The sequence below is a fragment of the Neovison vison genome, chromosome 12 (assembly GCF_020171115.1).
Source record: "Neovison vison isolate M4711 chromosome 12, ASM_NN_V1, whole genome shotgun sequence".
Lineage (NCBI taxonomy): Eukaryota > Metazoa > Chordata > Mammalia > Carnivora > Mustelidae > Neogale > Neogale vison.
In genome coordinates, this window is record NC_058102.1 from 143,417,974 (window position 1) to 143,443,652 (window position 25,679).

The window sequence follows — 25,679 nt, forward strand, 5'->3', positions numbered from 1 at the left end:
ACCTGGCCTCGCAGACGTCACCGCGGTCCTGTCCGCTTCCCTCAGAACACTGTATGCTCGCTGACTCCCCTGGCGACGCAGGTTTTTACGGAGTACAAGCCTCGTGCCGAGCAAGAGGGACGTGGACCTGTTCGTGCAGCCACGCGGCTTGGCCAGCCTTGGGCCGTTCCTACTGGGCCTCTGGCCGCACGCCGTACCCTACGCCAACGCCTCCAGACCCTGTTCTGTGGTGGCCGCGCTCTTAGATCAACAGCTAAACTAAGGAAATTCCCACTGCTACATAACTGTCATTTCTCCCCTCCCTTAAAAAAAAGATGTTAAGATTCTTTTTAGAACTCGTGCATGCATGCGCCGGTGCCAGGGGCAGCAGGAGGGAGAGAGAAACTTGAACAGAATCTGTGCTCAGCACAGACCCCAAGGTGGGGCTCGATCTCCGGACCCTGAGATCACAACCAGACCTGAAATCGAGTCAGACGTTTAACCGACTGAGCCGCGCAGATGCCCTATGACCTCCCTTAGAATGTTGCAACTACCTCTTTTCTTCCTCTTTTAGTGGAAAATACCTAACCTGTAAATGTCTCTCCATCTGCTCTCCTGTCCTCTGTCCGTCTCTCCTGCCCACTGAAGGAAAGCAAACTCCCCCAGGTCCCCGCACTCCAGGGACAAGCACTGTCTGGGTCACTGGGCTGCATTTTCCCCTTCGTACACGCAGATTTATGTGACTGGCATCACACCGCATGCTTTTATAAATATATTTTGCATTTGTTTTAAAATTATATACGTATGGAATCCCTGTATCTGTCGCATTTGCCTAGAAATAGATCTGAGGATGGTTTTGTAGTCACTGATAATCACCCATGGCTATAAATATCTTTTAGAAACAGCAGTTTCTAAAAGCTAGGTGTGTTTTTGGTTTTAAGTTTTAGATAAATGTCTCCAGAGGCCACAGGACATGTTGTTTTTGGATGAGTTCCTACTACACTCGCTCTCAAATGTGAGTCTGGTACCATCTGGAGGGCCTGTTAACGGGGCCAGCAGCAGCGTCCCTATTCGTTTACCTCAAGTCCTCTGAATGTGAAATTAATGGATACTTGCCAGTTTTATAGGTGTACCGTGGTACCTCGGAGCTTGATTCGTGAACTTGAACCTTTCCTCTGAAGTGCTGGCTAGCCACCTCAAACTCCCAGTTGGCCTCTGCCCCTCCCCCCAGCTCCACCCGGGCAAATCCCTCCCAGCCGTGACAGCATCAGCTCTGAGGTCCACTCAGACCTCCTGGCTGGCTTTTTCTCCCACACTGGTTCTAGGTATTGCCTCTCCCAGACCTCTGCTCTTGGCCACGTCCCTTTTGAGATCTCAGGGTCAGGCTTACGTTTGTCCTTGGGAGGGAGATAGGAGAGAGCAGTCATGTTAGAGGTGAACATTCTGGGCTCAGAGCCCAGCGTCACAACTCCTTGTCTGACCTGGATCAGCTCTGTTGTCCCCATACTTCAAGTTCCCCATCGTGACGGTGGGTTTTTACTGTCCGTCTACGCTGTAGGAGGCCAGGCGGGGGCTGCCTGACGGGGGCTGCCACTCGCTTCACGGGCGGCTTGTCGATCTCGCGGCCCCACACCACGTCCGCTCCCGTCCCCGCCTCACTGCAGCCCGGGGCACCCACACACCCCGGGTCTCTGCAGCCAGGCAATCGATTAAAAAATACTTAGGCAAAATGCAGCTGTACATTGCTTCCTGAGGGGTAAAACATTCTGATCTCAACGTTTCCATCCCTGTGACTGTGGCAGCCTGGTATCCGCACAAGCCAGCCCCCGCCGCAGGTCTAGTGTTGCGTTCCCGCGGGTTCGCGCTAGGAGAGCAGAGCTTCCGCGGACCGACACGTCGGGACTCGGCACGGGCCTCAGACTGGCAGGGGCCGCTCCAGCCCACACGCCTTCCCCGTCAGCCCCGCGGCAGCAAAGGCTGGAACCCACCTGTGCACCTGCCCCCAGGCCCCCGGGGGAAGCCCGAAGGCAGCCCCGCGCCCCGAGGCCTCACCTGGCGTCTTCTCTTAGCTTCTTGTTTTCCCTGTGGTGAAGCAGCCACTTCCACCTCCCGTTTCTGTTCAGCTTCTCCAGGGTCCTGACCACGTCCTTCAGCTGAGCTGCAGACAGAAGAGACGAGGTCGGTTGGAGGCCGGGAACGGGGACTCGCAGGGAGGCAGAACGCACCAGCCCTGCTGCCCGTCCGCCGCCCCAACCCGGGACACCTGTCGCGTTCATGTGACCAGCGGGAAGTCCAGCGGCAACAGAAGACACTGGTCTAGCTTGCAAAACCCGTCCACTCTGGTCTCCACACGGAACTCACGCTTGTGGGGTCCACACGCCTTCTCTGAGCCAGGCGCGGCGTGCGCAGGGGCCGCCCGCGACATCAGCGCGGCAGGTGTCGCTCACTGGCCCAGGGCTGCGCTACCCTCCCTCTGCCGAACCGCTGCCCGCAGAGAAGGGAACTAGGAGTGTTCGGCACGTAACTGAGCCTTGTTTCTGATTTCCAGAACATCACCAAGGCGGCAGCGGCGAGGGCTGCGGGGCAGGCGCACGAGCGGAGGCGCAGAGGAGCGGGTGGGAGCCGCGGGTGATCCCGGGACACCGGGAGGCTCAGGGCACGGGCCCGGGGATGCATGACGCAATCCAGACGCAAACTGCTTAGCCGGGCCGCAGCAAGAATGAGGGCCTCAAAAGGTGGTGGCTGATACTACGTTTGAGTTCATTTCTCTTTGAGATGAAGTAGTACTTGGGCCACTGGGTGAAGGATGTACTAGATTTCAGAGACAGAAACAAGGAAGGGAAATAAAAGACCGACCTAATGTCACGGTTTCTAGGATCTTGTCGTCCGAGACCACGAAGCCGCCCGTCTGGAGGAGCTCCTGGTAGGTGTGCTTCAGCACGTCCTCGGGGCCGTCCACTCCGGCGAAGAGGACGCTGGGGAAGTGCTTCAGCTTCAGCAGGAAGGGGATCTGCAAACACGACAGGACCCGCGGGGAGCGGGGGTTGCTGGGGTCCCTTTTAGCCAAGGGCTCCAAGGTTCAGTTAGCCGGGATGACTGCAGATTCTGCGACCCCTGCCCAGAGCCCAGCAGCACCTCCAGGAACCTGGACTCCGCAAACTCCCTAGAACTCGTGCGTGACCAGCGGCCTCTCGAACCCAGGCTGGAGACCCTGAGCGAGGGCAGAGCGCCGCTCAGCCGCGGGGCCCGTGACGCGGGAAGCAGGGGACGGGCTCCGCTCCCGCCCCGTGGGCGCCGGCCTGGGCCTCGGGGGAGGCGTCCCCTTTTATTCAACATCAATATCCTCACGCCAACTTCAGAAACCCTTCACAAGGCCTTTTAGAGCAAGATGTGCTGCCGTTAGGTGTGAAGAGCTGCAGGGTTATACCTGGGCCGAGGAAATGTCCCGACTCCCTCTTCGTGGCTCGTCCCCAGCTCGGAGCCGTGCCGTGCCCCACAAATGCCTCGCTATGTACACTGGCCTGCGGGACGCCCCCTCGGGACACCCCAGAAAATGCCGGGGACACCCTTCTTCGTTAGAAACGGACGGCCGGACGTACCTGGTGCAGGCGCGACGCCGTATCCTCGTTTCTGATGATGACCAGGAGCGTGTCGTTCTCTCTGTGGACGGCCTGACAGAAATGCTGAGGTTCAATTTCCGTGTGGCCCCCTTTCCGCAGGACGCTCTGGAAGAGGTGCGGACGGCGTTACTGCGGGAGGCGCCGGCGCACAGGCCCTCCCCGTCCCCTCGGCAGGCACATCCCGTCCGCTCAGCGGTCCCAGCGGGCGGCGCCGGGGCAGCCGGTCCTGCTTCCAAGTGAGCTTTCACGTGTCGAACACGTGGCCCCTGGCACTGCCACCAGCTGACTGAGCGGTCGTGTCAAAGGCAAAGCACTTTGTAACCGACCTGTATGCCCACGAAGTGGCCGAGGCGGACTCCCCAAGGCACAGACACGGGGCTCCCGTCCGGCCTGTGGCAGCGAGGTACCTGCGGACGCACATTCACTCTAGAAACACCACCTCCGGTCACACAGTTTCTAGCACTTTTGGAAACCAAGTGACAGCTCTGTGTCACGTGGAGTGCCGTGACAGCTGTGGCGCGAGCCCCTGGGGGCGGCGGGGAGAGGCGACTGGCCGCCCACCTGTCGCCAGCCTGACTGGCGGCCTCAGCACGTCTGCTGACAGACAGTCCTTCCCTCTGTCCCCCTTGGCGATGCCGCCGCTGTTTCTGTCTGAAGGGTTCTGGAGGTTTCCCCCACACTCTCTGACGTTCCTCCTTGCCGGGGGCACATGGACTCAGACCACACTTGTCACTCCCTTTGTGGAAGTACCGTGTCACCTCCCCTGGACGCAACATGACTCAAACCTGATTATTTCGCTTCTTCGCTCAAAACACACGGCAACGTATCTTCAAAGAAACTCCTCCAGATCTTTCATCAAAGAGCCCGCTGAAACATTTTAAGTATAAATCTTCAGCTCTGACTTAATTTAGCAATCAACTACGTGAATGAATACATTTTCTGAGACGGTCAACACCCTCGCCACGTGCCTCGGAGTCCGGGCTAGTCTGTCACCACCCGGCAGGCCTGCAGTCACAGCGGCAGAGTCACACACACCTCCCGCAGCGTCATCTCACGGAGCGGTGGGGCCCGACTTCCCGTCTCCCCTGAATGCCTCCGGCTTCTCCGGGACGCAAACCTTCTGCAGGGTGGTTCTCTAGATTACCTGGCTAGTACTTTATTCCGAAGCTGATTTTATACCGGGTCCCCTTCTCACTTGAAGATTACTTTTTTTTTTTTTAAACATTTTATTTATTTGACAGACAGAGATCACAAATAGGCAGAAACAGGAGGAAGCGGGCTCCCCGCCGAGCAGAGAGCCCGATGCGGGGCTCGATCCCAGGACCCTGAGATCATGACCAAAACTGAAGGCAGAGGCTTAACCCACTGAGCCGCCAGGCACCCCCTGAAGTGACTTTCATCTTTGCACAAACTTCGTTATTTTCTGTCGTAAGCAGCAGCCACAGGATAAACAGGGTCGCGAGGCACGTGTGCGCTGGAAGGCCGCGCGGCACCCCAGGTCCCGCCGCTGTGCGAACGGGGCCCGGCGACCCCGCTCCCTGTCCCGCGCGGGAGCCCGCACCCCCTCGCTCTGTCGGGGCGTGAACGGCTCCGAAACACCGGGCATCTCACTCACTGTGGCTTGATGCTACGGAGTCGGCCCCGGACGCATTTCAGCGCCAGTCAAGGCACAGTACATGTCATCAGCCAAACAAAATTAACTTCAGTTCAAGGCAAAAAAAACCCCAATTCATTTTAAGTGACTTTCAGAGGCCAAGCACCTAAAACCACGCTTCACTGTTTCCAACTACACGGCGTACCACAGCGACACGGAGACTGGAACAAAGACCAACCTTGGAAAACCAAAGGATCCTTGATGGGGAGTAAGAATCTGACTCTTTAAATAATCTAAAATCATTTAAATGGCACAAAAGAGGAGCCACGGGCCACCTCAGAGCAGGCGACGTGTCTGGCCGCAGCGCCCCGCGCCTGCCCGGCAGCGGCCACGTCTCCAGCCCTTCCCCGCGCTGCAGCCCGAGTTCGCTCCCCGACACCAACAGGACGTTGTTTTCCCGTAACAAGTCTTGTTCGCGGCCTCCCCACCGACCTCAGGCGGGGCCCAGGGCTTCGGGACCTGCAGCCCGTGCACACCTCCAGCCGCAGCTCCGGACACGGGCGTGATGCCCCCCGCACCCCCGCCTGCCCCACAAAGGCCCGCAGGGCCACCAGGCAGCTGCCACCAGGTGGCCTTCCAGAGCTTCACACCCGCAGAACGGGCCTCCCCTACCGCGCCCTGCCACAGTGACGGTCACAAACACCTTCCGACGTTTACTGTTAGCAGCTCAACATGCGTGGGTTTGCCAAGCGACGCGTGCGACGGATACGCCGGACTCCCCGGAGGTGCTGGCATAAGCGAACTCTGAAACAAAGCTGGGCCAATGTTTAGGACGACGACACGTAGGGAGTCTGGCTGTCCACACCTCGTTCCAGAGGTCAGTGTCGCCTCCTTAAGAAAGAGGCCCGACCTTCCTGACGAGGCCTCTGGCCCCACATCCGCGCTCGAGCCCTTGCCCTGGCCGAGGCCCGGCCCGGCCTGCTGACCTGGCACTGATCCGGCTGCTTTTATCGGTGTTCGGCAGCTTTCCTCAGTTTACACGACGGTTTACACTGGCTGCAGGGATCACGACGGGCACGCGCGGATGTCCGTCCCCCACACGCCGGGACTCGAGAGCGTGTCCGAAGGTTTCTGCCGTCCGCTGAGCCAGCTTCTGCTGCGAGCGAGCAGGGCTGAGGGAGGCGGCGTGTTTGGGGAGCGCTTTGGGTGGGTGCCCCAGGCCGTGAGGAGGGGGCGACGTGCGGGTCGGAGCGGGGTGACGCCGCAGGGTGGCGGATGTGTCTGGGATGACGGGAGCGGCTGTGACCCGGGGGGAGAGCTGCTCCTCGGCAAAGGGAGCCAGGACAAGCCTCCTGGAGCTGGCCTGGCCCCCGGGGATGCAGGTGCGCGCGTTTCAGTTTTGTGAACACATCCACAGCTTTCCTGCTGCTGCGAGGGCCGAGCGGCAGTGACACCCAGTGCCACGGGGTTCCCCCAGGGCCCAGCTACTGAGTCCAGATGCTGTTCCTCCCGTAAAAGAATCCACACTCCGTAGGGAAATGGCAGACGTTAAGGCTGGGGCAAGGCAGGCAGGAGGGCAATCTGAACATGGAGTCGTACCACAAAGGAAGAAAGGATAAAGATCCAAACAATGATGGGGACTTGCCGGAAGGACACAGAAGTCCCTGTGAAGGGCTCCCACTGGCTGGATCTGGGGCAATCTGGCATTTCCATAACTAGTGAAGGACCCAAACAAATACTGTTAAAATGTCCATACGACCTAAAGCCATCTACACATTTACTTCAATCCTTATCAAAATACCAACCGCATTGCTCCCAGAACTCCAACCAAGAACCACGGAGCCACAGGAGACCCGGAATAGCCAAAAGCGATCTTGAAAAGGAAAAACAAAGCTGGAGGCGTCACAATTCCAGATTTCAAGTTACATTACTAAACAGCAGTGATTAAAACAACAGAGCACTGGCACAAAAACAGACACACAGATCAACGGAACAGAATAGAAAACCCAGAAATAAACCCACAACTATATAACCAATCAATCTTTGACAAAGCAGGAAAGAATATTTAGTGGGAAAAAGACTCTTCAACAAATGGTGCTGGGAAAACTGGACAGCCACACGCAGAAGAATGAACCGGACCACTTTCTTACACCACACACAAAAACACATTCCACGTGGATTAAAGACCTAACTAAATGTGAGACCTAAATGTGAGAAAAAAGAAAACCTAGAAGCAAGCACAGGCAGTAACCTTTTTCACATCAGTCATAACAACTTCATAGACACATCTCCTGAGTCACGGGAAACAAAAGCAAAAACAAACTATTTTGACTACCTCAAGATAAAAAGCTTCTGGACAATGAAGGAAACAATCAACGAAACTAAAAGGCAACCTACTCAATGGGAGAAAATACTTGCAAATGACATCTCTGACATAGGGTTAGTATCCAAAATATATAAAGAACTTACCAAACTCAACACTCCAAAAAAACAAATAATCCAAGTATAAAATGGTCAGAAAGCACGAACAATAATTTCCCCAAAGACATACACAGAGCCAACAGACCCATGAAAAGATGCTCAACATCACCCACCAGCAGGGAAAGGCAAATCAGAATGACAAGGAGATACCCCCTCACACACGTCAGAATGGCTGGACCCAACAACACAAGAGGGGTGACTGGCTGGCTCAGCAGGAGGACTGTGCAACTCCTGACCTTGGGGTTGTGAGTTTGAACCCCATATTGGGTGTTGAGATTAATGAAATTAATAATAATAAAAACCTTAAAAAATAACCCCACAAGAAAAAAGTGCTGGCAAGGATGTGGAGAAAGGGGAGTCCTCGTGCCCTGCTGGTGGGAACGCAAACTGGTGGAGCAGCCACTCCGGAAGACAGTAAGGAGGCTCCGTAGAAAGTTCGAACTAGGACTGCCCTCCGATCCAGCAATCTCACTACTGGGTATTAACCTACAGAACACAAAAGCACTAAATCAAAGGGACACGTGCACCCTATGTTTACTGTACCATTATCTCCAACAGCCAAATTACAAAGCAGTGCAAGCATCCGGGGACGGGTGAACGGGTGTGTGGACACACGTGCACACGGGGTATGACTCCGCCATGAAATCTGGCCACGGTCCTGATGCGGGGGAGCCTGAGGGGATCACGCCGAGTGAAGCACATCCGTCCTAGAAGGAGAAGTAGCTCAGGATCTCACTCACATGTGGGTTTAAGAAACAAAACAAACACGGAAAGGAAAAAAAAGAAACAAACCAGCTAACAGACTCTGAGCTGCAGGGAACACACTCCTGGTCGCTGGGGGGGGAAGGCTGGGAGGCGGGGTTAGGGAGCACACCTGCGACACCTGCGACACCTGCGACACCTACGACACCTGCGACGAACACACACAAGGGCCTGGACGGTAACTCTGAGTAAACGAACATGGAGCGGGTCCACGGGGTATAAATAAGCAAGTGGGGGAGACGGGAAAGCTCTCCCTTGCACACCGCCTCTAATAAACGTGCGAGGAAGATGGAATTTGACCCCCCACCATATTAGCAGCTGCTTTAGGCAAGAATCGTCAATGGATATTAACCCGGGGGAGGGGGGCGAAAGTCTGATGAAGAATAGGGTATTTATGGGGCGCCTGGGTGGCTCAGTGGGTTAAGCCGCTGCCTTCGGCTCAGGTCATGATCTCAGGGTCCTGGGATCGAGCCCCGCATCGGGCTCTCTGCTCGGCGGGGAGCCTGCTTCCTCCTCTCTCTCTGCCTGCCTCTCTGCCTACTTGTGATCTGTCAAATAAATAAATAAAATCTTAAAAAAAAAAAAAGAATAGGGTATTTATATATATCCTAGTCTACCTCCCCACTCACAAATAATCATTAATAATTATGAATAAATGATAAATTTATATTATATCAATATACTATGAATAATTCCTTTATAATAATAAGTTAATTAGTGTAAAGTTATTTATGAGCTTTACATTGGAGGCGGAGGAACCCGGCAGAAACCATGTTCACACAAAGGCCACGACTACACCGCGACGGGCCGCCTCCTACGACGCACTCAGGAGAACAGCGGCCGTGGCTGTTCTCCCCCCAAATGCGTAAATCCCGCGGCAACAGGAGGTGCCCTGAACCGACGCCAACTCTCGCGTCCCCGGCCCACACTCCTCCACGCTGTGCAGGGCAGCCAAGGTCACACGGAAAACGGACACACGACAAGCACAGGTGGCGCGGGCGCCGGGCCCACGCGGGGCCGTGACCTCCGCGGCGGAGCGGCCGGTGTGCGGGGAAGACGCGGCTGTCGGACCCCGAGGCCCCCTCCCGTCGCTGCTCTCTGGAGCCAAGCAGGGGGACCCGAGAGCTCGGAGCCCGCCACCGACGGCGACGGGGTCGCGCGCGCTCGAGGCGGCGGGCACGTACCTTTGTTCTCGCAGAGAACGACGGGTCGTCGGTGTCCACGAGGTAGAAGCGGCAGGGGCTGCGACAGGCCTGGCTGACCACGCTCAGCAGGCGCGCGCGCAGGCCGGCGCACAGGTCCGCCACCAGGTCCTCGTAGGAGGCCGCCCGCGGGAAGGCCTCCCCGGGGGCCCCGCCGCGCCCCCCGTCCGGGCCAAGCGCCGGCCTGCTGGTCGCCACCACCGTGTTGAATTCGGCGCATTCGCCGAGGAGAAGTGGGATGTCGTTCCGCGATTCTCTGAAACTGGAGCTGTACCTCAGCCTGTTGAGGTGGCGCGAAGCCGCCCGCTTTCTCTCGGAGTCCGCCCGCGGAGCTCCACCGCGGCCGCCGCTCTCCCTCCGCGAGGAGGAGCCGTCCCAGCTGCCGGCCGCGTGGCCTCTCCCGCGCGGGCTCTGCCGCCGCGCGCCCGACTGCACCACCGTTACCACCAGGGGACTCCGGCTCCGGGACGCGGGCGGCAGAGCCGGGGACGCGCGGCCGCTGGTCAGGGGGAGAGCCCCCGGCGCGGTCTGGAGCGGGGCCTCCTTTGCAAAGACACCGGTGGAGGAGGCACAAGGCCGAGAACCTCCCTTCCTCACAGTTTGTTTTAGCTTATGTGCAAAACGCAGATACTCCAGATCCAAAGTGCTCTGGGTGAGGTCATCTGCCACCTGCCAGGTGTTGGTCCAGGAGCTGAGCAAGCCACACTTCGCAGTGAAATTGGGGTGCCGCCTCAGGCTGTGCAAAGTTCTCGTGGTATCCGTCAGCTCTTTCGTTACGGTGAAATTAGCGTAAGTCCTGGGGATGCCGTGGAGGTCTCGGATCTGGATATACGAGGGCACATACCTGTCTTCTTTCTTGAACCCAACGAGCCAGCGTCTGGGAGCAGTGCCCGTCTCCAGCCCTGGGGCAGGGGGAGAGTAGCCCCACTCTTCATTATCACTGTTATTTAGGCTCGGGAAAGAGTCATAATCATCTTTCGAAGTATCTTCTTCTTTCTTGGTTTGACTACACCTCAAAGGGCAGGAACTCTCTACCTCTGATTTGGGATTTCTACAGCCCCCGCAAGAGTCCTGATCAGACTCTCCAGAAAGCGGCTCATACTGGATCTCAGAATTCACACGGACCTCCACGTCTCTACCCACGGTCCCCGAGTCCTCCTCGGCTCTGAGCCCCTCACCAGAGGCCTGACTTGCTGTCTGCTCTTCGGAGACTCCACAAACAAGAGGGGCACAAGGCTCTCTACTGGTATTTTCACCAGTGATGGCTGTTTTATGGTATGAATCCGCAGGTACACACATGGGGAAAAGCCCAGCGTCCAGCAGATCTTTGGTTTCACACACTGCCCGATCTTGCAGCACATGAACTGTGTCTGGTTTGTCTTCCGGACATGTGGCGCTTGACTGGGAGTCAACACCTCCTAGATCTGTGGCTTCTTCATGGAACGTGGCCTCAGCATCACTATTCTTAAGCAAACTGGCCATTTTGACCACTGAGATTTCCTGTGTCTGGACCCCGGTCTCTGTGTCCGTGGGTCTGGGACAGCGGGCTAAGGCAGCCCCATCTGAGGGAAAAGCCAGTCTGGGGCTCTCTGAGTGCCCACGCGTCTGTGTATCAGCCCCGCCGGCTGAGCAAGAGCTCAAGGACTGAGCCTGCAGGTAGAGGCCTTCATCTGTCTTCACACCACCGCTGAAGAGATGATTCCCGATACTTTCAGGGCTGGTCTGCTCTTTTACTGCCACATTCACTGTACCACTTGGAGCAGTTGTAGAAACAAATGTGTCCACTAAAGACTTATTTTCAATCATCTTTGTAGGACTCCATGGAGGCTCATTGGTCTCCAAGACAAGAGAACTGAAATTCCTGTTTTGGATGCTAATAGGCTGCAGTGGGTTTCCTGATGGCACCGGTTGTTCTGGAGAAAGCTTGACATCCTCTCTGTATCTGGCAGCCACGGCTGGCTGGCCCAGCTCCGCAGCACGGAACGGCAGCTTTTCTGAGACAGAGAAACCCTCGCCATGCTCCCCGGGGCCAGTCTCCTCAGTTAGCTCACCAGGCAGGGTCAGACAGCCGTCTCTTCTTTCTGGATGCTTACTTCCTAGGACAGGCATCTCAGCACAGAGCTGCGTCTGTTGTACTCCACGTAGGTTACCTTGTTCCACCGGATAAGTAGGACCAACAAAAGAATGTTCTTTCTCCGTCAAGGCCAAGTTTACAGACTCCATCCGGGAGAATCTGTCCTTTCCCTCACCCAGTGTACTGGCCAGCTGCAGACCACACAGAGACAAGGCCTGAGGTGGATGTGCTGCTTCGACCGGATCCTGGCGGTCAGGACTGGAAGCTGGTGACACTTCCTCAATTAAAGAAGCAAAAGGAAAGTCTGAGGTGACATTCACTTCCTCTGCGATCTCAAGGGCGCAAGTTTCTTTAGAAAGTATTAAGGTAACGGTTTGTAAACTATCACCTTTCCTCTCCTTACTTTCTAACGACTTCTCAGGCATCGCAGGGAACATGGAGGTATAATTCGCAGAATCTACCTCTGGGTCTTCTAGGAGAGTCACCGCTTCTGGCCCAATGATCTCTTCAGTCGCGTCCTGAAGTTCCAGACTTGCCGCGGGGGTCTGCCCCGGTCCCCCGGCCGGCACCCCTCCTCTGGGGCTGGTGGGCGGCGATATCGTGAGACTGAGGTCGATGTCGGAATCCTCGTCCGAGAACTCCAGGCTGGCCTCCTCTCTGCTCCCTGAGAGGCCGGTTTGTTCGGTTTGTTTGGTACAAGCGGTACGAAAGGATTCCAAGTTCCTCTGCTCACTCTTCAGCCCGCGCCCGCCCCGCACGGGCTCCGAGGAGCCGTCTGCGGCGCCACCCGCCGGCGGAGCGCGGCCGCGCGCGGGACCGTGTCCCAGGGCGGCAGAGGCGGCGGGCGAGACCGCGTCTTTCACCTGGGACGGCTCTATGATCTCTTCCGCAGATATGCCAAGGAGACTCGGGGTGTGCAGGAAAAGCTCTGGAGAGGGCTTCGTCTCTTCTCCGGCTGCCGGGTCATGAGAACCTTCAAAGGACGACAACGCCTCCGCCACCACCAAGCGGCCGGATGGAACCGGAAGCCCTTTGCGCAGCGCACACATTTCTTCCGCGGGCCCCTCTTCGCTGAGTGAGGCGACACAAAGGTACTTAGTACCTTTCTGCGTGGACACTGTGGGAGAGGGACCGTTCCTAAGGCCTTGTGTTTGTGCCTTTTCAAAAGCAGACACAGGACGCCTCAGACTCCCGGCAGGTGACACCGGTGTAATCCACTCCGGATGAAAGGCTGTCGGTTCGCCGCCTGTATTTACAACGTCCGTCTGCACTGGGACGTCTGTCTGTACTGGGACGTAGGTATTTTTTTCAAAAGTGAAGGTAACTGGTTCCAGATTAATCATCACATACTCTGGGTCATCCTTCCTCTCCAGGGCTGGCTGACAGTGTCCGCTCAGGGGGCCGCTCTGCCGGATGAGGCCCTGGAGAGCACTGGGTTCTGCTTGCGCCGCTGCGTGGAAGACATCCCCCGCGCTGTCAAGGGCGCCGTATACAGATTTCTGACAGATCACCAGCGGATCGCCGAGCCCATCGTAAGTCCGGCTGAATGTGGTCTGTGTGACAGTATCGTTGTAAGTCGCTCCTGTGCTATCAAGTGGCTCAAAGGTTTTGTCTTCGCCGGGAATGGCAGGTCCATTAGCCTGGGTACTTCCAATACTAGCAAGAACAAGATCGGAAGTCTCCAGCTTATCTGATGGGCCTCGTTCAGCTTCTTCCCCAATGATCTGAAATGACAAAAAGAAAAATCAAGAGTCAAACACACTCTTTTTCACGTTTACATGTGGAGAAGAACAGAGTGGACAAGAATCAGTGTCAGTTTGCTCTTTCGAATCTTCTAATTTTAAAGACTATCACAGGGTAGAAATCAAGCAAACTGCTCTTTTTTTAGATACTTACAACAGCCCCAAATAGGAATTTTTCTATAAATAAATATACACACAAATGAGAGCTTCAAACCTTCAACTGCATAGCCTTCCTTTTTTTTTTTTTTTTTAATTGCCCTTTGGGAAGAAAAGCGGCCAGACCAATGACGATACAAAGACCTGAAAGTGCAGCCTGTTTGCTAACCACACTGCCTGATGCAGAAATGCAGTACTAGAGAAAAAAGGACTCAGTTTTAAGTGCTTCTTTTTAAGATTAAAAGATAGTTTTTAAAGCCAAGAACAACTTAAACACCAGCTTTCTTTTTTTTTTTTTTTAAAGGATTTATTTATTTGACAGAGAAAGATCACAAGTAGGCAGAGAGGCAGGCAGAGAGAGAGGAGGAAGCAGGCTCCCCGCTGAGCAGAGAGCCCGACGCGGGACTTGATCCCAGGACCCTGAGATCATGACCTGAGCCGAAGGCAGTGGCTTAACTCACTGAGCCACCCAGGCACCCTAAACACCAGCTTTCAATCAGAATAAAATACACTGCCATTTGGAACTTTCCCATGAGGAAAGAGTAAATTAGGATCCCTTGTATGAAGTAGGACTGATCGGCAGTTCTTCCGAGTTGTCAACCTCCGTTCTGGTAAATAAAGATCTACTCCTTAGCCTTCTTCTTTGCTTGTAACTGGAGGTCAAGTCTCGTTTTAGTGCCTCCTACTCAACAGAACAACAGAAAACAATGCAGCCTGCATTGCCGAACTGAACCAAAAGGACTGCAGGAAGGATTTAGGTTAAACATCAGCAGAAAATCTCTGGACATTCCGATGACCTCATCGGAATGGGTCTGTTTTAAGGCTGTTTTAAGGCTGAAGCATGGTCTTGTCCAGAATATGGTAAAATGGACTGATCATCACTGTCCATACACCTGTAATTTTTGGAACATGATTGGTCACAGATTTCCTGCCACGCCTTCAGACGATCATGCTGAAAGTCAAGATCTGGGCTTCAAGTCTGTTAAAAAGACCTTCTGTCTTACAGAAAGGCACTGACCCATATACATGGCAGGGTAGAGCGAAGACTCCATTTTAAGAGGAACTGACTGACCAGACACAAAGCACAGGAAAGTCTTGATGGTAAGAGTCATTCTGAAACCTTCCCGTGACCCTTCAGTCACAACGTGGCTGCCAATCTCACCGTGCCTGCAGACTTAGTGAAATGCAAATTGTCACCAGCTTCCTGTGTGCGTACGGACACTATTTAAAAAGATTTTATTTATTTATTTGACAAAGATCACAAGGAGGCAGAGAGGCAGGCAGAGAGAGAGAGGAGGAAGCGGACTCCCTGTTGAGCAGAGAGCCCAATGTGGGGCTCAATCCCAGGACCCTGAGATCATGACCTGAGCTGAAGCCAGAGGCTCAACCCAGTGAGGCATCCAGTGCCCCGATACTTCCTTTTTTTAACCATTGGTGAAGTATAATGTGTTTAAACATAAAGAACTTTTTATTTTATTTGGTTCTTTTTATTCACACACAAAATCAAACACATGACTATGAGCAACATGTCAACGGTTTCTCACGCCTGTGGTGCTGGGGTGTTTGACACACCTAGTGCGCCCACGTGGGGAAGGAACAGGGGATAGTGCCTGTGCGCACGCCCTTCAAGTACAGGCGTAGCAACCAAGGAGATGATGGGAAAAAACTCCAGTATGTGCCACAGAAATGAATTTTAATGCTCTTTCTACTTCTTAATTCTTGGTTTCACATTTGCAAAAACATCATTTTTAGAATTAGTAATGATGATAGCTAATTACAGATTAAAACAACAAAAAATACTTCATCGGGTAGTAAACAGTCTTCTAAACTTTATTTTCTTATTCTAAGGTAGAGACTCTTTTTTTTATTTTTTTCAAAGACTTTATTTATTTATTTACTTATTTATTTGACAGAGACAAAGAGATCACAAGCAGGCAGAGAAAGAGGGGGAAGCAGGCTCCCCACAGAGCAGGTAGCCTGACCTGGGGCTAAATCCCAGGACCCTGGGATCATGACCTGAGCCAAAGGCAGAAGCTTAACCCACTGAGCCCCCCAGGCGCCCCAAGATTCTTTTTTTAAAAAGATATATTTATTTATTCATTTCAGAGAGCGAGCACAAGCGGGGGAAGGGGCAGGGGGTGAGAGAGCAGCAGACTTAGTCTCCTCGATCTGTGAGAGAGGGGCGCGGCCCTCTTGCCTCCGGCTGTGTGAGACTGAGCTCCCGGGAGCAGAAGGCGCAGACCAGTGTGGGGCTCGTTTCATTTCCACACAGACAAGCATGGCTCTCTGAGGCTTGCCCCTTGACCCGCAATTCCCCAAGTAATCCCAAGTACAGAAATGCGGCCGACTCAATGTTAAACCAGGCACTGCAGGGCCCAAACCACGGCAAAAATATTCTGGAAGAGAGGGACACTGAGACCTTAAAGAGGCCCATGTTTTGTTTCCTTACAGACTTTTGATACAACTCTTTTATCTGCTCCAGTTAAAATGTGATGATCTGCTGTTGCTGAACATTAGCTGAGAACCATGGAGGAAACAAAATATATTTTCCATATTTATAAATAGTTACTGACAGACCTAGGGGAGCTGGAACAAATGTTCCAGCATTTGTTTTCACAAATAATTTTTAAATATTCCATTTCAGTTTGAGGTTTATCAAAGACTTCTAATATTTTGCATTTGATCCTTAAAAACTATTCTATGGTGTCTGAGTGGCTCAGTCGGTGAAGCATCTGCCTTTGGCTCACGTTATGATGTCACGATGTCACGGTCCTGGGATCAAGCCCTGTGTTAGGCTCCCTGCTCAGTAGGGAGTCTGCTTCTCCCTCTCTCTCTGCACCCCCCACCCTGCTCCTATTCTCTCAAAAAAAAAAACAAACAAAAAAACTATTCTAAGTAACAACAGGTATTATTTAATTTCTTTTAAAGGATAAGACAGTATGCTCAGAGATAACAAGTAATTTGTCCCAAATTATACAGCTAAGAAGTGATACCGTTATGGCTGGCCCCACACCCATGTGACTCCCATGGTTTGTTTCTACGTCTGCTTCTTCAGTCAGGATGGAGAAAATCTCCACCTGCAGACAATCCAGAGCAATATTTATGGAAACGAAGTTTTTGGTATTATTTATCCTTTACATAGATATAGAGAATGCACCTTCCTAAAAGAAACCAATGGTACGTTTTGAATGTGATTTTACATCAAGGAGAAAAAAGAAATTTCTTCAAAAATGTCAGCACGTAGAGTGTTGGGTTTTCCTTACCTCGTTATGACAAGAATAAACGAAATTCTGGCTTTCTGGGGGATCCGGATGACCTTCTCTGGCAAATGTGTCTTTCTGTTCATTCTGCACCCAGAACTGTAAGCCTCCTGCGGGTGGTGGTTTCATGAAGGGAAGCAAGGAGTCCGTGTCGGGGAAGGACACATTGGCAGCGTGACCTCTGGGAGGTTCACTGGTCTCCAACAGCGGGTCCACAGAATATCTTTCCCCGCTGGAGGACTCCTCGATTTCACTGAATTCAAAAGATTCTAATGTGCTATTTATAGACACGTATTTTGCTGGGTTGCTGTGTTCGACCACTTTTCGGGATGACCGGAGGACTTTGTTTTGATTGCTGTAAAACAGAGCTACCCACATGTGCAGTAAAAGCTTCACTTCTTCCACATTGTCAGGCAAGTCAGTGTTCCAGGGCCTGAGATTTTAAAGAGAAAACATGCAAAAAAAATCACTGAAACTGGTGATTTTAATCTTAGTTTTAAAGGTGCTCATTTTTATATTAAAAATACATGAACATGAAATAATGAATAAGACAAAAATGAGGTTAATGTAACAAATAATGACAGTGAATCTAATTCCCTCACTTAACAGAGGCAGAAGAGGGAACTGGAAATCAGAGCTTTGAAAGGTAACTTCTTTTAGATCATAAAACCCTTACGCAGCAGAGCCACAAATGGAGCATAGGTCTCCAGGGTCCTGGTCTTGGATTTTTCTTTTACTCCACTCTAGCCTGTCTGGACACAGTACACCTATTATGTGAAGCATGGCTCCAGCAACCACCCAAATCCTCATTTCTGGCAAGCCTGGCCAAATCATTTCTTTTCTATTTCTGTGTGTCTCTTCTCATAACTGGAAAGTCTGAAAATTAAAATATCTCTCTAGGCAATTCAGCAGAACTACACTATTTTCACATGATAGTCCTGGAAAATCTCCTGAAACCACACAGTGAGAAAACGTCTCTGGCCAGTGGCCCGGGAACACTGTCAGCAGAGAGCGCCCACGAGACGGGTCCGAGGGTCGCAGAGCTGGGCTTCAGGTAAGCAGGATGAAGGTTAAGGAATGACCCCAAGCAGACGGGAACGAGAAGAGTGTGCTCCCGTGAGTGCGAGCTGGCGACCAGTGCGTGGACAGGAGTCTGATACGACTCAGTCGCTGCTCGGGAGCGCTCCACAGAGAGGTCACCGAGCGCCATTCCCAGCCGCGGCTCCTCGCGGACAGTGGCGACCAGCACTTACTAACAGGTGCCAGTCACTGCGCCAAACCCTCAGGCACACAGCAGCAGCCTGACCTGTAGCTGTTACTGACCCGGACTCAAGGGTTCCCCACGGACGGCCATCCTCCACTGGCATCCCCTGGAAATGTTAGAAACACAGACTCGCAGGCCCTGTCCCAAACAGACTTGAGTCACGACCAGCACCTCAGTGAGGTCCCTAGATAAGCTGCCCCCACAGTCAAGACCGAGAAGCACAGGAACCTCTTCCAGGTCACAGAAGCCAGGTGAGTGGGAGAACCCACGCTAACCCCGCGTCGGCCCACGCTCCAAAGCCCGTGCTTCCAGCCCCTCTGCTGTCCCTGCCTCGGCCCCTGAAGGCTTTACAGAACAACCCTACGTAAACCTGCTCGCTCAGAGCAACCTGACCAGCTTAACAAACCAGAAGTAAACCTTGAAATGTTTCTTCCAGAATTCAGTCTGTAAAGCATTATTTCTCTGTCTCACGATTTTCCATTAAGATCTCACTTAAATACTGTAATTCAAGACCACAAAGGCTTATGTAGGAACATCTCAAAATGGAAAGCTGTTCACGGGGCCCATGTCAGCTTGCAAAAGGTCTCCATGGGACCACCGAGAGCGGCAAAACCAGCGTCATTTTCTCGGTTGTCAGTAGCCACGCCTGCCTGATACCACGAAGCTCCCGGAGTCACTACAGTACGTCTCCGTCCCCAACGTCTGACGCGAGGGCTCCTCCCCACTGTGCTCATCTCAACACCCAACGCCACGTCCACTTCATGGAGCGTCCCCCTACTCACCCATGCAGTGCTCTGATGACGGTCTTCTCCAGGGGGTTGTTGGTGTATTTGCTGTCCAAGCTGAATACGTACTCCGTGTCACATCTGAAAGTGACCTTATAGGAGCCGTCACAGCTGAACACGGTATGAGAGCAACGGGAGTCCCTCAGGCTGGAGGACAGCAGCCTACCCCTGTGCTTGAGCGCCGGGTCCTCGCACAGCTTCTGCAGCGGGGAGGTGCTCTGCTGGTGCCGGAAAGGCATCACTTTCCCCACGGGGGTTCCCGCTTCAGGGCCTTTGGGGCCGTTCTTGGCGAAAGCGGGGCTGGGGATCCCTCTCTGCTGTAGATATCTCTTCGAATGCTCCGCAAGGAGCAGGGCATAGGAATGTTCCACGGCAACAAAAGAGCTTTGGCTGGCATCGTGGGTTTCCAGTGTCTCCTCGGGAAGGGCTGATGGGACTGCCACGGGGGCCGGACTGGCGGGAGCCAAGCTCTCCTCCTCTTGGCTGACGGGGCAGTCGGACGCCGGACTACTCTTCTTCTCAGAGGCGGGCTTAGGGAACAGTCCACCTTTTTTATTTTTAACTCCTCTGTGATATTCATGGTCAGACGTACCACGTACAGAACGTTCTTTAGAAAGCAAAGCATCGTTTTGCGGTGATTCAGAGGAACAGGGCAAGCGTCTGGGCTCAGACGGCGGCGCGGCAGAAGTAGCGGCACTCAGTGCTAGGTCAGCTAGCATATTCAGGGCTTGGGAGTCACAGGCGACCATGGAGTTCTCGGGCAGATCTCTCGGAGCCACCGAGCTGTCTTCCGTCAGAGCTGCCTCGGTGCTAGTAACATCCTCCTGGCCAACCGACGAGATTTCTGATGGAAGCTGTGAACCAGCTTCTCCTTTTGCTTCAGTATAAAAGGAAAAGACATGTAACATTTGATGGCCATATACTTTCTCCGCTATATTACTACTATGGCTTAGCAAAAATCACGGTTAAGTCAATATATTCAAGAAGAACCTCTGGACAGGTTACACAGATTATATGTTGAGATTTTACTATCAGACAGGTTTCTTCCAACTGCCAGTTCTAATGTAATGTATTTACCACGGGAACAAATCTTAAGGACTGTGCATACTGATTTAAAAAGAAATCACCTTCCAAAAGGCAGGTGCTGAACTACATACAAGGTACACTGCTCAGCTAGAGAAATATACAGAGGGGGGAAAAAAAGAATAAAAAACAAGAGGACTGTCCTTAGAGAGCTTACAGTGTAATGAGAACATAAGAATTTCTAACTTTGAACTGTATAATATCGTACATTAACACACTTTCAGAAATTGTGCCCCTTAACAAGTGCTTTGTTAGAGAAATCACCTAAGTTAAACCTAGAAACAACTTTTCGCCACACTGATGTTTCATTAGAGCATGTAATGACACAAATAAAAAAATCAGAAGAGTCGTAGGATCATTCATTCAGAATCAGTGATTCCATCACCTAAAACTTTAATTTCTGTACTGAAGATATTTCCTCTCCTGTCTGCAAATAGCAAATCTCCTTGTCTATCGATAATTCTCCTTCCTGCAGGTGATCCAATCCACCCACCTGCCTTTGAGCAGAAAGCCAGCCTTCTACAGTGGCCTACTTGCATTCTCAGGAAGTCAGTCCGGCCTCCTGAGACACTGCTATCATGAAGGACAAAGTTCACAACAACACTTGGCATCGATTCCCTGCAGCACGTGCACGAACAGAAAAGCCAACTGTGTTCTTCTTTATAACATCGGCAGCAAGTCTAAAATGAATTATTAACCTGCCTGCAAAGGCCAATGACGAATCCATTTAAAGAGAAAACCCTGGCCTGTGAGGTCATCAAGCAGAATGAGAAGGGGTGTGTGTGTGGTGGGAAGGATAAAAGTAATCAACCACTGTCTGCTTATGTAAACAGCAAAACTCCACGGGATTACGTAGAAAAGGATGACCCAAAGCAGAGAATCACTTCACCAGCCCCAAGGATCTACTGGAAACATAAAATCCATTTTGTGATCTGATGTGTTTATTCACACTCATTACACTCCATTGTCGTTAATCTTATGGCTCTTCCACGGGGTATCGTGTATGAGTAAAGCCTGATATAAAGAACACCACACTGAGGAAAAAGGCTTCATTTTAACAAATATATGTCTCAGGTCAATCACTGAATTACTGACTTCTCAATCAGAAGATGATCAGAATATCTGATATTCAGAATATCAGAATATTCTGATCAGATGATCAGAATACTGATCATCTCTTTTAAAAAATACAAGACAACACCAAATAAAATATATAAAAAATTCAGAGTTCAATAAAGAAAAGCTATGCTGAAAACTTTAAAAGGGGAAGAAAACCATTCATTTCAGTAACAAAAATGAGCTTTCTCTAAATTCTGTACTTGAAGTATCAGAAATGATTAAACAGATTAGTGACTAAGAAATAAAAGAAAAATTAAGATATTTAAAAGGTGGCAATCTTAACATTTTAACTCGGAATGTGGCTGCCCAATAAATATAGATGTTTATAATACAAACCAGACTGATTCGGAACACATATTTTAAAACTTTTCATTTTCTGGGCGCACCTTTCTGCTAATACCCAACTGCATTCCTCCCATGAATCCATGAGTCTACAAATATCTACAAATATTTGTACCAATTTGGTACAAATAATTCGAATGACACGGCTAAGCACACAGGCATTTATATGTGTATCTATGCTCATAATGTTTGCAAATTCATTCATAATGTTTACAATTTCATTTGAAATCAAATTATAAATTCCACTGGAAAGACAGGACCAAGACACATCAAATGATTAGGGAGGAGTATGGACTTGGCTCCACAGTGTTCTCAAAAACCCAGAAGGAACGAAAGAAACAGAGAGCTGAGGGAAGATCAGAAAATCGGGAAAGGCCTCTGGAGGCAGGGCCTCGCTGTGCAGAATGTGGTGGAGGGCAAGTGCACAGAGCAGAAATCGGGCGACACGTGAGGGGAAGTGCAGAGTGTGTGGCAGGGCAGGGCCACACCCAGCGAGCGAGAAACAGCAGGAGGGAGGAGGGGAGGTGTGGGCAAGGCCTCCTTATGAACCGCCCAAGAGACGAGTGGAGTTTGCATTTGGTAGGTGTGTGTCTCAAAACCGCAATCAATGGGTTTTCAAATCACAGGACAAGCTCTTAAAAAAAACTGTCACTCATCGAAAACTAAACAAAACGCACAAAAAATCCTTCTGTCATAAAACAGTATGAAAGATACAGAAAAAACCCAGAGTTATCCTTAATACCCAAACCAGCAAAACAATGTTTTCTAAATTCCCACTAACCGGGAGTTTTTTTTTAAAAATCTAAAAATAGGTGAGGGAGAAAGCAGAATTAGACAGAAAACTGATAGGTATACAAAGGTATAAGGACATTACATTTTGTTAAAACAAGAAAAACCACACACATGCACCCAGCAGGCCTCAATACGGAAGATGAAGTAGAGTTAGACACGCCGGAGGCTGGAAGCAACACGCTGCGCGGCCACACAGATGCGGGGGAGATAGGACAGGGACGCCACGTGCATCTGCGTGGGAGGTGAAGTCCACGGGGACAGCGGGGCTTTCTGTCTGGCAGTTCAAAATACGGAACTGGAGCAGTCGGGCATTTATTCATACAACTAAACTTTATTATTCACTGAAGCAAAACTAGGAAAAGTAAAACTGCTTTTAAAATTAATCTAATGCCTTTTAAAACCAAACACAGGGTTCTGGATCACTGAGTGTCTTCAAAAATCTCTAACTCCGTTTGGACACATAAACTTAACACCTTCTACTTTTTTAACTGATTATGGCCCAGAAAAATATTGTCCGCTACTGCCTGTGTGCATTTAGTTATAAGAAAGCCTCTCTACCCTGACACTCTCGTAAGACCACTCACATTCAGGCTTTATGCAAGCCAAAAAGCAGGGTCTATTTTGTGAAGGCCTGAACCTGCATGTAACAGATTTATTTACAACAGGGAGCCCACCTACTTAGCCCATTTAGCATCCGAACTCAAGGAAATAGCAGGAACCGTTGGTAAATTTCAGCTGTTCTTAGATTATGTCAATACACTATCTTGCGATCTCAGTTAGTTCGCATTGCGGTGTTTAAGTCGAAGGAAGAGTGTTTCTTACCAGGTTGTGGCTGCTTCCTGATTCTGGGATTCTGATTGCCTTTTACTAGATTTACCCTCTGCTTTTGTGGAGATTTCTTCACGGGAGGCTTAGGCCTGGGAACAGTTTCGACTGGAGATTTCTCTTGTTTCCTTGCCCTTTTAGCATTCGTTGCTACTGGAGCATCGTTAGAAATGGGAGCGTCTTGGTTTTTCCTATCCAATTTGGTTGTCCGTACAAAGTGTGCAGCCAGCACGTCAGCACCTTGTGTAGAAAACATAGCGTGTTTTAAGGGGTAGGGGCTCCAATATTTATCAGCAATAGCTTCTCCTTTGACTTCTTTTGTTTTCACAGGGAGGGGGTAACTTTAGCAATAGAGAAGAAAATATAAATTTGGGGTAGTTCATTAAAAGATTTTTTTTTTTTTAACAAAGCATGAGTTAAAAGATCTCAGATAAATGGAAGAATAGGATTTTTCTAAGGGTTGGACTATATATAGCCTGTCAGGTGAAGAAGAATGTCAAAGTATTAATTTTATAAAAACAAGGCATGACTTAACTAAAGAAAAAAAGTTCTCCATAATCTTTCCTGACTGATGGGGCAGGTGAAGGCTGAAGAAGGTAGTTCACTGCACTGGAGAGCAGAGAATTCAATTTATAGAAAACAACACAGCTCCCATGAGGTAATGTAGATGAAACTGCAACTGCACTGCAGAGAAGAGAACCAGCTTCCAGACTTCACTTGACTATTCCTAAATACCCAAGTCTTAGCACCACTGGAAAAATCATCTTTACAGAGCAGACAGAGGAAGGTCCACTAAAGAATCCTTCACCTGATTTTTAACTCCCTATAAGTCTCTTATGATGGCTCATCTCTCTTACAAGGTGCTTCGCTTTGCTTCTTACATGGAAGGGAACAGCTAGGAGGCAAGTACAAAAAAAAAGCCTCGTAACTACCTGCTAATTGAACAACAGAAAGTGTTTCAACCTTTTAAGAGTTTAAAAAAAAAAAAAAAAGGTATGTTCCCTTTGAAAACTTTTCTTACTTTCAGCTGTTGCCACCAAAAAATTTAGTCCCAAAGGTATCAATAAAAATATCACACAAGTGTTGGTAAATATTTTAAAATTACGTTGTACAGAAAACACTGCAGTTGATTCTTGAACAACAAGGTTTGAATGGATTCCTTTTTAATAAATCTAAGTACACTGCTGTAAATGTACTATCTTCCTTTTGAGTTTCTTTTTAAAGATGTATTATTTGAGGGACGCCTGGGTGGCTCAGTTTGTTAAGCGGCTGCCTTCGGCTCAGGTCATGATCCCAGCATCCTGGGATCGAGTCCCACATCGGGCTCCTTGCTTGGCAGGGAGCCTGCTTCTCCCTCTGCCTCTGCCTGCCACTCTGTCTGCCTGTGCTTGCTCTCGCTTCTCTCTCTATGACAAATAAATAAATAAATAAAATCTTAAAAAAAAAAAAAAAAAAACCTTTAAAGATGTATTATTTGAGAGAGTGCACACGCATGTGTGGAGGGATGGGATGGGAGGCAGAGGGGAAACGGAGACAGTCTTACACAGACTCCACACTAAATGCAGAGCCCATCGTGGGGCTCAATCCCACGACCACGATCATGACCTGAGCTAAAATCAAGGGTCACGTGCTTAATTGACTGCACCATCCAGGCGCCCCCCCCTTATGATTTTTTTTTTGAAGATTTGATTTATTTATTTGAGAGACAGAGTGCAAGTGAGAGCGAGGGGGCGTGGCACAGAGGAAGGAGAGAGAGAATCTCAAGCGGACTCCCGCTGAGCGGGGCTTGATCTCCCAACCCTGAGATCTCCACCTGAGTTGAAACCAAGAGTTGGATGCTTCACTGGCTGAGCCATCCCAGGGGCAACCCGTCTTGTGATTTTCTTATAGCACTTTCTTTTTTCCCGTTTACATAATTGTAAGAATACCAAGTATAATATCTAAGACATACAGAGTACGTGTCAATCAGTGACTTGTGTTATCAGTGAGCTCCTGGTCAACAGGAGGTCATCAGGAATTAAGTTCGGGAACACAAAAGCTATCGAGATCTTTCCACTGCATGGGAGGTCAGTTGATGCCCCTGAAGTCCATGTTGTTCAAGGATCAACTGTATCTCTAATTGAGAAAAGGGAACATGCTACTAGTTTAGTAAGGTGTGATGACTGTTAGTGAAATGTAGAAAAGAGACCAATTTCATTTCATTCCTTTGGAAACTGAGAAAGGAGTGTTTTTTAAAAAAAAAAAAAAAAAAAAGCTCACACATCTTTTAACGTGGTACACTTCCCCGGGTCTAGTTCCTGTCCTCCCTACTCAACTATTAAAAAAGCAACATGTGTTTCATTTCAAGACTTCTCATTCTACTCCAGCTATTTTCTAAAAATTTTAGCACAAAAAGGCAAAATATAAATCAAGTAGGGAAACAGTTGAGAATAAATTGAGAAGAGAAAGAAAACAGGATGAGAGGGCCGAGCGCTCGGGGAGGCTCCCAGCAGCTGCACAGGCAGGAAGACCGCACACAACCCAGGTCTGGGAGGGAAAGAGAAACACGGCACGAGGTGACCCTACAGGGACCATTTGCATCAGTCAGTGCCATGTTTCT

At 50.6% G+C, this 25,679-nt stretch overlaps 1 protein-coding gene across 1 annotated transcript in view; it reads right to left on the reverse strand.

The window, feature by feature from the left end:
* The window catches only part of TASOR2 (transcription activation suppressor family member 2), an 80,121-nt gene that overhangs the window by 1,971 nt on the left and 52,471 nt on the right, over window positions 1–25,679 (reverse strand). The window contains exons 16-21 of the mRNA XM_044228900.1: window positions 18,917–19,796; window positions 16,874–17,303; window positions 9,621–13,436; window positions 3,579–3,704; window positions 2,836–2,989; window positions 2,032–2,137 (exon numbers count right to left, since the gene is read on the reverse strand). Coding sequence (XP_044084835.1) covers window positions 2,032–2,137; window positions 2,836–2,989; window positions 3,579–3,704; window positions 9,621–13,436; window positions 16,874–17,303; window positions 18,917–19,796 — 5,512 coding nt within the window. The remainder of the gene's footprint in view (window positions 1–2,031; window positions 2,138–2,835; window positions 2,990–3,578; window positions 3,705–9,620; window positions 13,437–16,873; window positions 17,304–18,916; window positions 19,797–25,679) is intronic.